Genomic DNA, 14,914 nt, shown 5'->3' with positions numbered 1-14,914 from the left:
GAAAGCTTCAAATCTAGAATTCAATGGCTCCCATAGACGTCAATGTTAAAGGCTCACAGACTGAATGCACTTCGACTGAAATAGCAACGTTCTGCTGCTCTACGGATACGTTAGCCAGACGCGTTAATCGGGCTTCGTCCATGGTAGACTGCAGGTAATTTGTAATTCTACATTTTTTAAATAAATACATTTTATTCACATTTGTGTTGCTTGTTTATCTGTTCATTCGAGGCCCACTTGTGTCCGGCTGAGCCCCCAACGCGTCGCATAACGCTGCCACGCGGCCTATAGTTGCGAACACGAGTCGAATGCGTACATTCATACGACATCCACGTCGGTATCCCGAATAAAAATACAACTATTCAACTTTCTTATTGCTATATATTCATTTTCGGAAACTCGGTATATTAAAAAAAAACACCACCAATAAAATTTATTTTAAAAAAATCGTCAAACGCGCATGACAGTGCCAGCCGAGCCTGAGGCTGTGCACCATCTGCCCTGGCACCGGGCTTGCGAAGTGCAGGATTCTTTTTGATCTTGTCAAACATGTTTCACTGCGTTTCCTACACCACGTGCGCGGCATATGAGAACGATCACATCGACAACGACGGGCACTGCGAACGCGGCTAAAATTGCCTCCCGCGTTCGGATGTTTGGCGGATTACGTCATCGTCAGCCGTGATCAATCCACTGCTGGATGAAGACCTCCCCCACCCCGCAAGCTCCCTGCGGCACGAGCTAAGCTCGTCGCTCCATCTCCGACAGCGGACGCCCTCTCTCTGTGCGCGATCCCGCCTCTGGTTTCCACGGCTCGTCCTGAAGTATCGTTGGCTCGCGGTCGTCCCTTGCGGCCGTGACGCCGTTTGTCCTGCCCAAGCCAGCCCGCTTGACGCTCCACAGGCAATGACATAGCCTGAACAGAACTGTTTGTACGTTGAAGTTGTTTTTCTCTCTCTCTCTCTCTCGTCGTATACTGGGCCAACCGCGCTCATGGGAGATGCGGCAGGACAACAAACTAACGCACACACACACACAGAGCAGGTCTAAAGAAATGAGCTTTCAATCTCAGAAATTCGTTTTAAATTTAGACTTTTGGGGAAAGTGCTGTTAGCGAGTAGCACCTATGAAGAGGGGGGTGGGTGGCCAGCACCACGCCCGGCCGCCTTTAACACTCAATGCGATCACCTCTCTAACCTGCATTTCTGCGTAATCCCCGATCCACGCCTTCCACTGTCTCTCTCACCGTGCAATTCGGAATTAAGAATCTTTACTTCGACTGAAGGAATCCGTTGAGCTGTGAAGCCTCCCTTCTTGTGTCACAGGTGTCCAGTAAGGACGGGTCAGCAACTCCGAGCGTGGCATCCCGTCCCCAGCGCTGCCTTGCCGCTCACTCTGCAGCTCTTGTTTGCGCCGTTCTCTATTTGCCATTCTTCACATGTTTCCGACCCACGCAAGTTCAAGTTCATTTATTAGGTATAGCCTTGTGAGCCATTTGGCTCTTGATTCGGATGCAACCGCAACAAACAAAAAACAAAGACATGAACAAGAAAACATCCTAAAGTGACTATGTGACTATGTGCATTACAGAAAATCCAAGAAAAGACAGCAAAATATTGCAGAAAAACACCGTACACCAACACTGTGTGCAAAAATCCCAGTGGGATGCAAGTCAAACAACAACAACAACAACAACCACAAGACAACTTAGATTATGGCCATCAGTCTAACTCTGTACTACAACAAACAAACATTGCCAAACCAAAAACTTTTCGAAAATCACCAAAATAAATCCATAAAAGCAATGAAACAATGCTCATAGGAACTGTGACCGAATTTTCACAATAAACGACGTAAACAACATGTACTACCAAACTCTGCAGCCATAGCTGGCTGCATGAGTCACTCAACAACAGCAGGAGCATCAGCAGATCGGGAGACATACGCAGCATGCAGCAGATAGGGCGACGTACGCCGATTCAAACGTCATTCTTGAGCACGCGAGTTTGCAACTGTATGTGCCTGCAGAGTAAATCCACCAGGCACACAAGGGAATCGACACTGAAAGCTCTCCACAGAGAGAGAAAGAGAGGGAAATATTCTTAGTTTTTTTCGGTAAAGTCACGTAGGTAAAAAATAAAAATAAAAGAATTAATAAAAGTAAAATAAAAATAAAATAAAAGATTTGCTGTATCACTTGATACATCAAATCTGTATCACTTGATACAGCAAATCGAGCTGTGACGGTCCCACCTAATGACGGAGGCTTGTGTTTGCCTCCGAAACGTCGTGAGTTTTATTTAATTTTTATTTTACTTTTATTAATTTTAATTTTTAATTTTTTACCTACGTGACTTTACCGAAAAAACCTAAGAATATGTATCCTCGCAGTCACGAAAGCTTCAAATCTAGAAAGAGAGGGAGGGCAGTTTTCACGGACAACACCGTTGCTTGCACTGCCTTGCCACCGACGCAGCAGCCCAGCGGGTTTAGGAGTCTCACAAATCTGTGCGTGATCCACTAAGCCTCACCGCCAAAACGCCGGATCACAGACCCGGCGTTCGGACGGACGGACAGACGGCATCGTCCTCTGGAGCAGTGGCTCCCGTCCTGGGCTCCTTTGGAACCTCTCTGGCGGTGGTGTGCAAGGTTCGTGCGAAGCAGATCGCTAAATCGCACCGTGGCACAACGAAACATTGAGTGGCGTTGTGTCTCGTCGCCACTGCCCGGCTAATTGCCAGACTCTGCCGACCGCCGGCACTTGCTTGGAGTCCCGTTTTCAAACATTTTCATTGGCGCATGATACCTCCCCAATAACAGATTTCTTTTTGCAGGGTTGGCAGCGGCCCGATCGTCCAGAAACAATCGCAAACCGCACGGCTTAACAATTGCGAACCGCACCGCTCTCTGTCATTGGCACCAAGTGATGGACCACATCCGGCTAGCCCGAGGCCCCCCCCCCGGCCCTAACGAGGCGCTTTGTGTGCTCATCTGCCTCCTCCACGCGGCCAGCGAGCCTGAGTGTTGTTTGCACGGAGACACCGGCCACCTGGCGTCTCTCCATTGGGCCCCGTGCCTCGTATTTAAGTGGAGGTCCCATCTACTGGCCCTTCGTCTCTGTGTCTCTGTGTGTGTCTCTGTCTCTCTCTCTCTCTCTCTGTGTCTCTGTGTGTCTGTGTCTCTCTCTCTGTCTGTGTGTCTCTCTCTGCCTGTGTCTCTCTGTCTCTGTGTCTGTGTGTGTGTGTCTCTCTCGGTCTTTCTCTGTGTGTCTCTCTCTGTGTCTCGCGCTGTGCCAGGGATCATGAGGTCGCTCCTGGCAGCAGCGGCGCTCCTGTGCGCGGTCGCGTGCGGCGGAGAGGGCAGGGTCCAGAGGACGTTGGATTCCGGTACTGCTAGTCTACAAACACTCTATAAACTATAAACTGCTACAAACTATTTATTTGTATTTACCAGGTAAGGCCCCTCTGAGCTATGTAGCTATTTTTCAGAAGCTACCTGGCCACAAATGATAGCTCAACGAGGTGTCTTATGTGAAAATAGATTGCAGCCAATTTCTATAATATAAACGCACGTGTCTATATATATACTATATACACACAGTACATATGTTTGTATAATAGGTGATGGAAATGTGACGGTGCGTGACGCTGTTTTCCCGGCACTTCTCAGAACACTCGAGACGTCTTTTACTTGTGGTTTATGTCGTCGTGTCGGTATAATGTCCATTTAGTTTCATGATAACCCTCCACCACCCGACAGAACCAATCAAATCAAGATGCCACGTTGAGCGAACACGCCAATTGATTTTTTTTATCAAAAAACCGGAAGGCTGTTTATGCTGATAACAATTTTGTATGAATCATCATCATCAGCTGTTAATAAAACAAAACATCTCAGCTCGGCATCACATACGGTACCGACAAACAGCGATCGAAGCTCAAAGTAATCGAATTATTGTGAATCATACTATTGGTCGCGAAAGCCTAAGTACGTGAAATTAACCAATCGCATTCCCCAACACCGCTGGCAGGAACCTCTTCAATACCTGTACTCGGATCATTCTGCAGAGGGGAAGCGGCAGCGACCGTGTGAGAACGAATCGATTTCACAGCGGCGCTCCTAAATTTAAATTTCGACCACGGTCTATATTGCAAGGGGTGATCCATGTATAGATATAGACAATGTAAAAGTACATTCCTGCTTTAAATGTGCATGTAAGCGGTGCTTATCCGAGACAGTGGTGGCAACTCCACGTTCATATGGCGGGGGCGAGTCTAATTTTTTTTTTTTTACGATCGCGAGCCATCTTGGCACGCTCTCAATCGGGGCCACGAGGACGACTTTGGAGGAATTCTGGACAGCGCAACTCGTCCTGTTTCCAAGCCTCTGCGCGTCGCACACGCAGTATTAATGCACGTTATTAAGTCGTTATTAAGATGTACAGACGACACTTTTGCAATATCCAATCAGCTCAGAATGGGAATCTGAATATGTATTTATAGTGGAGGAAACCGATGAGCTATGCAGTTATTTTTCACAGATGTTGAAGGGGGCGTGCCACGGTGGCTAGGAGATGTTAACTACCTCACCTTGTATACAGGAGGTCGCGGGTTCGATCCCGACCCGAACACCTCTCTATTTGCAGTTCGCGGTGTATCTCTGTCATGCGGATTTTTCTCCTAGTCCTCCGGTTTTTCCCACCTCATTTAAAATCAGCATGTGTTTAGAGTATTTGGTTGCCATATATTTCTACGTGATAAGCCACTTTGTTGAACTATCACTTGTGGCCAGGTCGCTTCTGTAAAAGAGCTATTATATAACTCAGTGGGCCTTACTTGGTAAAATTAAATTATCTTCTTGGTTCTTTCGGTAAAGTCACATAGAAGGGAAGTAATAAAATAATAAAATTAAAACATAATAAAACAATTCTCACGACGTTTCGGCCACAACGCAAGCAGCCGTCCTCAGGCGAAGAATGAAGCACCACCAAGCTTGGAGCGTATATTTAAGCTGGGTTAGAGGGGGGGAGGTGGGAAGAAGAGCGCCTAAACAAAATAATTTGCATATCATATGCTGAATTCCTCTTGATATGCAAATTATTGTGTTTAGGCGCTCTTCTTCCCACCTCCCCCCCTCTAACCCAGCTTAAATATACGCTCCAAGCTTGGTGGTGCTTCATTCTTCGCCTGAGGACGGCTGCTTGCGTTGTGGCCGAAACGTCGTGAGAATTGTTTTATTATGTTTTATTTTTATTATTTTATTACTTCCTTTCTACGTGACTTTACCGAAAGAACCAAGAAGATGAATCCCTGCAGTCACGAAAGCTTTAAATCGAAAATTAAATTAGTTTCGTTTCATAAAGTAAAGTGGGTCGTTTGAAATCAACGGGGTTGCCTTTAAATGGATCACCCTATGTCGTATACGCTGTGCGCAGATTTAAATGCTAATTGTGACTGAGTGGCTGATGTAAACTCCAATTATGTTCCATGAGGACGATATGGTTGATAGTTGGCACACGTGTAATGTGGTATATGCTTTAAAAAAAACTAAACTGAGAACAATTCTAGATTTGAAGTTTTCGTGACTGCAACAAAGAAAAGTGAAAACAAACTACGATTTGGACCCTCAAAAAATTATTTGGATCGTGTCGTCTGGTTTCACTCATAGGGCAGGCTGAGTCTAAAGTTCTACAGTGCTTTGAGTCTCGTGTTGTGTTGGCTGGGTCACGGAGCCCGCATGCGCAGCCATCGCATGCCCAAGCAGCTTCTGTTTGGCCGCTGCACGGGCTTGGGAAGAGGTGGACCGATGCGGTCCATGAGGATGTGGAGTTGACTGGACTTGGCGACGACCGGTACCAGTGGCGTCAAGAACGGCCTCTGTGGAGGATGAGGTTCATTAAGGATAGTACTGGCCAGTTGGAGGCAGTCGCCCTCCAACAACAGCAGAGGGCGGAGGAACGACGCTCACAACAACGAGCAGAGCACCGGGTGGATAAAACGCATTGGGGAGTACAGGTGGTGCATCTGCCGGTATTCTCAGTCAGTCAACCCACAGCACATGAGTTTGTCCAATGGCCTTCTGCCAGCAGCGATCCTTCCACACTTTACGTGACAGCTTCGAAGTGCACCTAGCCTGGCATACGCGCTGTGGTGACATCACGGCCACTCGGTGCATGGTGTTGTCATACTTGCACTTAAGCTCATTGCCGGAATGGTTTGGCGCGTGTGTTCTGCTGTGCCCTGCAGGCTGGGGAAATGACATCGAGTGGGTTCAGACTTATGAAGAGGGCCTTCTGAGAGCCAAGGAGACGTGCGTACACCCTGATGACTTGCACACATCTCATAGCTCAATATCATCCATAATACAGGGTTTTTTTTTCTTGGGGGGGGGGGGGGGGGGGGGGGGTTAGATCGCGTAAATATAAATGTGTCGTTAAACCCGCCACCACCCGAAACATGCCCATTGAAAAAATAAAAGGACTCACAAGTGATGTCGTCACATCTATCCGCCTGGTATACAGGAGGACGTGGGGTCGATGTTAACTATGTCGCCTGGTATACAGGAGGTCGTGGGGTCGATTCCGATCCTAACGCCTGCTGTATATTTGGAGTTTGCGTGTTCTCCCCGTGGTCGCGTGGTTTTGTCTCCGGGTCATCCGGTTTTTTTCTCTCCACATTTACAATCAACATCACGCGTTTAGAGTATGAGGCTGCTATACATTTCCACACGATAAGCCACTTTGTTGAATTGTCATTCGTGGCCAGGTCGCTTCTGAAAAATAGCTACATCGCTCAGTGGTGCTTACCTGGTAAAATAAAAATAGTAAAAAACAAGTTTTATATACATTTTCCATTTTAAGGCCACACGGTGTTATTGACGAATGTATTGCGTTTGTGTACAACGCACGAATACATGTATGTGCATGTATGTTGAACTTATTTCGCACCGTACGTAGCCAACCGTGCTAATCGGAGGTGCGGGGGGGGACAACGACACTAAACACATAAAAAGCAGTTGTAAAGAAATGAGCTTTCAATCGAGATGATTTAAAAGTGCACAGCTCTCCAGTGGCGTCCTAATCTCGGAACGAAGAGCGTTCCAGACGGCCGCAGAAGCGCGATGGGCCGCTCGGCGCGAGGATGGCCGGAGTTCGCGTCGCGGATTTTCTTTATACTCCTCGACGAACGGAGTCCGATGGCGGTGATGACACAAAATAACACGCATTGCTCTCACGCCCGCGACGCGTGCCCTACAGGAGGCAGCCGCTCATGCTCATCATCTGGCTGGAAACCTGCCCCTACAGTAAAGGTGAGCCTGCGCCACGGAAGGATGTGGGGAGATGATGGGACTTGCCGATGGACCGGTAGCGACAGTGTCGAGATCGGCCTCTGCCGAGGAGTTTCGTGATGGAAGTTGCGTGGGGGGGGGTGGAGTTGGAGACAGCCGTCGCTCTCCAGCAACAGCGGAGGGCCAGAGGAGCGACGCTCACAACAACGCCGGGCAGCTAAAGCGCAGATAACTAGTCGGCGTAGTGGGGGAGCACAGTTGGTGCATCTGCCAGTCATCTCGCTCGAACCATGGCGCCTTCGACACTTCACGTGGCCTCAAAGTGCACCTAGCATGGCACAAGCGCCGTGGTGACGTCACCGCCACTTGGTGGTGAACGGCGTTTGTTATATATTTATTTATGTGTGTGTCTTTGTCTCTTGATGGGGGCGGTCATTTAGCGGTTAACGCAATGCGCTACGAACCTGGCAACACCAGTAACGATGATCTGAACCGGTCCTGGGCCTCGCCTAGGTAGACTTAGCCTCAAATGAGTACCCGGTGCGATGTGTAAACAACGCCACTAGGGAGACAAAGACGGCCGGGCGTGGTGCTGTCCACCCACCCCCTCGTGCGCCGTGCCGGCCTTCATAGGTGCTCGCTTACAAGCACTTGCCCCAACAGTCTTTAAAGGCTATCTGGATATCTTTGTCTTTGTTTCGTGCAACCGGGGAGTGGTAGTGCAACGGTTTTGTGCGCTGTTAGGGGCCGTCCATAAATGACGTCACGCACATAGGGTGGGGGGGGGGTCAGACATTTGTGACGATGTGTGACGAGGAGGGGGGGGGGCTTGAGAAATGTGACGTCACATCAAAATGGGCAACTTTAAATAAATATACACAACACGTTCTACTTCTATTCTTGGTTCTTCATTATTTTATTATTTCCCTTCTACGTGACTTTACCGAAAGAACCAAGAATATGAATCCATGCAGTCACGAAAGCTTTAAATCGAAACGTTCTACTTAATTAGATTGTTTAATAAATGTTTTCTCCTACAGCATCAGAGTGCAGCGCCACATTAAATACGCACTACAATGACAATAGTTTAAAGCGATTTGAAGCATGTTTTATTTTTTTTGGGGGGGGCGGGGGGGCAAAGCTTTGTGACGTCATATTTGAGGGGGGGGGGTTCTGACTTTTTGTGACGTCGTGTGACGTAGGAATGGGGGGGGGGCTCAAAAATCGTTCAAAATCGCGTCACGTCATTTACGGACGGCCCCTTACGTTGTGTCAATTAACGCGTTATTTAATATCTGCAAGTTAACGGAAGCGGCAAATGCGTACCGGTATATTCCACGCATTGATTGGTTGGTCCGGTTTCGTGCTCGCGTGCAGAATTACGTAACAGGATGAGTCAACACAGAGCCATTCAGAAGCTCGCCTCCGAGAACTTCATCTGCCTCAACGTTCGAGTAGGTGACGACCCGAGGCCGGGCAGCTCACAGTTTGGTGCCAAGCTGTCGACGATTCTTGATGATGACTTTCAGTTGCAGTTGATGTATATACATACAGGGTGCTAAAAATGTTTTCCACTTATATGGGACTATGGTTTTAAATTGAAAAAATAAAAATAATACACTGTTATATTTCGATTTGTCAATGCGCCTTCCTCCTCTAACCCAGCTTAAATATACGCTTACATATACGCTTAAATATACGCTTAAATATACGCTAGATATATGCTGCCAAGCTTGGTGGTGTTCATTCAGACGCTGTCTTTCCGACAGCCCTGTTCTTCACCTGAGGACGGCTGCTTGCGTTGTGGACGAAACGTCGTGAGAATTGTATTTGATTATGTTTTATTTTTATTATTTTATTATTTCTTTCTACGTGACTTTACCGAAAGAACCAAGAAGATGAACACTGTTAAATGATAACAAATGCGATGTTAATAGCTTCAGAAAGTCAAAGAGTCTCCGACTTGTTCGCCATCATTGTCAACACGTGCCTGGAATCTTCTCCAGGTGGTCTCCAGAGCTCGGAGGCACATTCTTGTGGTGTTGTTGCAAATTCTCAGAAGCGTTAACTTGTTTTTGAAGCACGCTGTACAGCATCCTTGACCGTTTACACAGCAATATATCGAAAGCAACTCAATCCTCCCGTAAAGCACGTGGCTTCTGTTTCGATGTAAAGCTTTCGTGACTGCAGGGATTCGTCTTCTTGGTTCTTTCGGTAAAGTCACGTAGAAAGAAAATACTAAAATAATAAAAATAAAACATAATAAAATAATTCTCACGACGTTTCGGCCACAACGCAAGCAGCCGTCCTCAGGTGGAGAACAGGTCTGTCGAGAAGGCAGAGTCTGCACGTGGCTTCTGTGTGCCCCCCCCCCCCCCCCCCACTTTGAATCCCTCCCCCCGCCCACTGTGAAAACAGACGCTGCTGCTCCTCCTCTGTGCAGCTCACTTCTGCTCCCGCATTCCTTCTCTCGTATTTCCTCTCTTCCCTCAACTCTCATCCCCATTCTCTCCTCCCTACTCCTCCCTCCTCCTCCCTCTTCCTCCTCCCTCCTCTTCCTCCCTCCTCCTCCCACCTCCCTTCTCCTCCTCCCTTTCTGCTGCCCCCCTCCTCCCTCCTCCTCTCTCCTCCCTCCTCCTCCCTCTTCCTCTTCCTCCTCCTCTCTTCTCCTCTTCCTCTCTCCTCCTCCTCCCTCCTCCTCCCTTCTCCTCCTCCTCCTTCCTCCCTCCTCATCTTCCTCCTCCCTCCTCCTCCCTCCTCCTCCCTCCTCCTCCCTCCTCCTCTCTCCTCTTCCCTCCTCCTCCTCCCTCCTCCTCCCTTCTCCTCTTCCTCTCTCCTTCCTCCCTCCTCCCTCCTCCTCCCTCCTCCTCCCTCCTCCTCCCTCCTCCTCCCTTTCTGCTGCCCATCTTGATCCTTGCCCTCCTCTTTGTCCGTCTTGGGGACGCACATCCCGCCATTTCTTCACTCTCCCGGTCAACTCTCTCTCCTCCCCTCACCTTGATGCACCACGAGTGAATCGTTGCATTCGTACAATAGTCACCCTGTATCCGCTCAACGTTCCTGTAAACTAACTGCGAGTTTACTTGTGAACTGGCTAAATCGACTCACACCGCGGGGGGGGGGAGGGGGGTGCACAATTCAGCGTCGAATTACGCACGTGCAATAATCTATACGTATCACGTGACGGTTGTTTTTGGCTCCGATTTCTGTTCGATTCAATGCAGTGCTTTGTCCCCCTTGCTATTGTCAATTCGGTGGCGCGGGGTCACGTTTGCGAATGAGTCTCTTATGCTGGTCTCTGGAGGTCTCGCCGTGATTTAACGGAATCGACTTGAGTACGCAACTCTCTGGAGGGGTCCTTTAGAGGGGCTCTCGAAGAGGGGTCCTCTAAAGCGGTGGTTCTCAACCGGGGGGTGCGTTACGCGGACCCCTAGGGGGTACGTTAGGTGATTTATAAATGTGTGAAATAATATGGCGCGTGAGAGTCATTGGTGAACGATTTTCACGTTGTCATGAATCTGCCAACATGAAATAACGACGATAACATTTAAATACACGTGGTAACCGAGAACGATCGAAAATGCCTTCCTCATCGATCGTAATATGTTCATTGATCGTAATCAATGAACATATTACGGCAGGCATGCAGAGCGTCCGTTGAAATTGTTTTTGTTCGCTTGCAAGTTACTAGCTAGTTAGGAAACCTCACCACAATGGACACGTAGTTAAAATATTGATGCTTATTATTCATACGTTCATTTCTCAGAACGATGCTGGGGCCAGGCAAGGTGGGGTTATACTCGGTTGAAACTAAATTCAACAAAGTGGGTTACAGCATACTATTCTTAGTTTTTTCGGTAAAGTCACGTAGGTAACAATTGTACAGCAAATCTGGCTGTGACGGTCCCACCTGATGACGGAGACTTGTGTTGGCTCCGAAACGTCGTGATTTTTTATCATTTTATTTTTATTATATTAAATTTCATTTTTTACCTGCGTGACTTTACCGAAAAAACTAAGAATATGAATCCTTGCAGTCACGAAAGCTTCAAATCTAGAATGGGTTACAGCAGCCAAAACAAGGTTGAGTCCCACTGCTGTAAAAGTCCCTCTAGAAGGGGCCGTTCCGCCAGCAGCGTCGTGAGCGGGCAATTGCAGGGCTGCCCCCTTCATCTCGTTTTCACATTTCATTTCAACGTCTCTCACAGGCCGAGCCCAACGATCAGAACCTGGCTCCGGATGGTCGCTACGTTCCCAGGATCATGTTTGTGGGTGAGATCCCTAACCTGAGACGGGGTGTGGGTGTAGAACCACGGGGGGCTGGTGGATCACGGAAGGATGGAGCCGCTGCGTGTGTGTGAGTAGGGAGAGGTGGCGCAGCGGTTAGCGTGCCGCGCTACGAACCCGGCAGATACCCGAGTTCGATTCTCGCTCGCGGCCAACACCGGTGACGATTATCTGAACCGATCCTGGGCCTCCGCGAGATCGACTCAGCCTCAAATGAGTAGCTGGTGTGGTGTGTGAACATCGCCACTGGGGAGGCAAAGGCGGCCGGGCATGGTGCTGGCTACCCACCTCCTCGTGTGCTGTTTCGAATCTCCGATTTGCACAGTTGGCTACGTACGGTGTGAAAGAAGTTCAACATACGTTCCGGCCAATCATAGGTGCTCCTTAACGGCACTTGCCCCAATAGTCTGTTCAGACTATACGGGGGAAGGGGGGGGGCTTTGTCTTTGACCCCTCACCTGCAGTGGTGCCGGTAGTACAGCAAGTAGGTTACAACCCAACTTGTGCGGAATCTGAGCGCTGTGCCGTGGTGATGCCGAGACAACCCGCGTCTGTGATACATTCATACTTATGCTATCTAACCCAAAAACATGTATTCTGAAAAAAAGCCATGCTGGAGAAATGAATTGGCCAAACATACCCCAACCAGGACCCTCTTGAAAATAAGCCCATGATGGGGGAGGAAGGGAGGGAGGTAGCTGGGTGGCTCAAAGGTGCAGAACCACTGAGTCGGTAACCACTGAGTCACAATCCCAGTATGAGCCCATCACGATTTAAATGGGTTCTAAAGTGGAGTGAGGTGTCCGCTCACCAATGATTGCACACACACACAAACAACATTACATTACATTTGGTTGGACTTTTAATTTCGGTCATTTTCGGGGCTGAGAATTAAATATTGGTTTGCCCTATCTCAATCAGTAAACCATCGCTTTCATGGATGAGAAAGTGCTGCCCTCTACTGTGTAGACCAGGGCACTCGAAGGCCTCCCAGAGGTGGCTCTGTCGTATTCGCTTCCACGGAGCGTTCTCTCACACGAACGGTTCGTCCCGCAAAGTGACAGCGATAGCAAAAATCGGCATCGCGTCGTGGCAAACCATAACGTGGTAATTACCCACGCGGATTTTCGCACTGGAATTAAATTATCATTATCGGGAGTGTGTGCAGCCACTCACGTGCTAACCTCATCCCGTGACGCCACCGTGTCTTCTCCACATGTCCACACCATCATCACCTTCACCCCGGCTCACCTGTACACCTTCGCCAACTTGTCGCAGACCCATCGTGGACCGTGAGAGGCGACATCACGGGCAGATACTCCAACCACCTGTACCTCTACCATGCGGCAGACGTGGATCTACGTGAGTGGCACTCGTGTTACCCGAGATTGGGTGCGACGGGCACGGATACACACGGAGACTGAACATGTAAATGCAGTGGTTCCCCTCGTTATTCGCGAACTTGGCTATCCGCGGTTTTGGCTATCCGCGAATTGCATTTGGAACTCGACACGACCACTGCATCGGGAGAGAGAGAAAGTGACGAGATTAAGTGATAAGGTAAAGTGACGGGGTAAAGTGACGGTGATGCTAAAATGCAGCATCATCATAATTTAAGGTAAGTTCATTTATAAACAATTATTTAATACTTTCACATTTATTTTAAATTTACGTTCTGTTCATGAAATACAATTTTTAGTGTTGTATTATAATAATGTTCATGTATTTAATCGCGTATTTATTTATTTAAGATAATTTCATTTGCAAATGTGACTGTATTCAGTACTCACAAATATTGTAAGGGGCACCCCCAGTGGCAGCTGTCCCTTTGCAGAATAAGGTGTATTAGCACGTGGCCTGCAATCTGGTATCAGCCTGCCAGTCGGTAGAGAAGAATTCCATGTGTAATCCTAATTGAGTAATGCTATTGATGATGATGATAAAGTTGGTGATGACGATGAAATCTTTGTCGGTTGTGCGTGTCTCCTAGTCTACAAGTCCATGAATCGGGCCCTGCAGCTGCTCAAGGATGAGCTGTGAGCGACGCCGGGTGCAAGCTGGTGCCGGGTTTAATCAACCTGGTGGGATGATGGGTTGAGTGGACCTTCATAGGTGGCGATAATAACAATCACACAACTGGTAAATGTTGAAATCTGTTGAGAACCACCCGTAACTTGTGTAACGTTATAAGGCTTCTGTATTTGATTCGACAATGGTTATGTAACGGATAAGATAATGGTTCTTTATTGGATGAGATCATGCTTTTGTTTGGGATGAATAATGGTGCAAAATCGTAAGGTATCATCGTTCTGTAGTATGGGACAATGTTTGTTTTATAATGGATGAGACATTGATTCTATATTGTATAGGACAATTATATTCTTTAATAGTGAGACGATGGTTTGTCATGGAATAAGACGATGGCACGAAATTGAATGATAACACAATGAGTGGTTCGAACTTGGATTGAGGCAATTTTGTGGAGTGGATGAGACAATGGTTATATAATGATGCTTGAGAATGCTTCTATAATGGATGAAACAGTGGTTTCTTACTCTTTTTTTCTTTCGGTAAAGTCACGTAGGTAGAAATAAAATAAAATAAATCACGACGTTACGAACGCAACACAAGACGGGCGCTTGTGTTGCGTTCGAAACGTCGTGATTTATTTTATTTTATTGCTACCCATGTGACTTTACCGAAAGAAACAAAGAGTATGGATTCCTGCAGTCACGAAAGCTTCAAATCAAGAGTGGTTTCTTATTGAATGAAACAGTGGTTCTGTATTGTATGAGACAATGACTCTGCAATGGATGAGACTATGATTCTATAAAAAATAACATAAAACAACCTACAATAAAGAACTATTCCAGTGTAAAGTTACGTTTCCAGTGTCTTTCAACCTATAGATGAGATCAGTGGCATAGCAGTGTGGTCGTATATGGAACACGGTGCCAGGAATGAAATATGTAAATCATCGCGTGGGTTTGTGAGTAATGGGAAGTAAATTGCCCATTGTCCCATCAAAGGGAAGTTTGTTATCAGCATATACATAATTTGCTGTGATGTGGTTTTTAGATCAGATGCGTGGACATTGCCAAAGAAAACTGAGCATAATCTGAAACATGTGCAGAGAGGCATGGGAAATGTGCAGCCAGACTTAAACTAAATTATTCTTTTTATTTTACCAGGTAAGGTCCACTAAGCTGTATAACTCTTTTTTTAGAAGCGACCTGACCACAAATTATAGCTCAACGAAGTGGCTTATCACGTGGACATTTATAGCAGCCAAATACTCTAAAACGCATGTTGATTCTAAATGCGGACGGAAAACCCGGAG

At 47.4% G+C, this 14,914-nt stretch overlaps 1 protein-coding gene across 1 annotated transcript; it reads left to right on the top strand.

The window, feature by feature from the left end:
• Window positions 1-3,129: 3,129 nt before the first annotated feature.
• LOC133358679 (anterior gradient protein 3-like) lies at window positions 3,130-14,453 on the top strand. Its single transcript, XM_061577106.1, has 7 exons — window positions 3,130-3,386; window positions 6,246-6,309; window positions 7,256-7,308; window positions 8,665-8,741; window positions 11,496-11,559; window positions 12,853-12,936; window positions 13,565-14,453. The coding sequence occupies exons 1-7, from the start codon at window positions 3,302-3,304 to the stop codon at window positions 13,612-13,614; spliced, it is 477 nt and encodes a 158-aa protein (XP_061433090.1). The 5' UTR covers window positions 3,130-3,301; the 3' UTR covers window positions 13,615-14,453.
• Window positions 14,454-14,914: the final 461 nt, after the last annotated feature.

This window comes from Lethenteron reissneri, chromosome 7 (genome assembly GCF_015708825.2).
Source record: "Lethenteron reissneri isolate LAM-NWPU_2019-01 chromosome 7, ASM1570882v1, whole genome shotgun sequence".
Taxonomy (NCBI): domain Eukaryota; kingdom Metazoa; phylum Chordata; class Hyperoartia; order Petromyzontiformes; family Petromyzontidae; genus Lethenteron; species Lethenteron reissneri.
Note: the sequence above shows the minus strand (reverse complement) of the source record. Positions and strands in the feature narration are given on the sequence as shown.

Bases quoted from the DNA above. Each gene is read 5' to 3' on its own strand.
- LOC133358679 (XM_061577106.1), top strand. From the start codon at position 3,302: ATGAGGTCGCTCCTGGCAGCAGCGGCGCTCCTGTGCGCGGTCGCGTGC. The intron at 3,387-6,245 runs GTACTGCTAGTC...TGTGCCCTGCAG, and splicing joins CCAGAGGACGTTGGATTCCG to GCTGGGGAAATGACATCGAG. The intron at 7,309-8,664 runs GTGAGCCTGCGC...GCTCGCGTGCAG, and splicing joins AACCTGCCCCTACAGTAAAG to AATTACGTAACAGGATGAGT.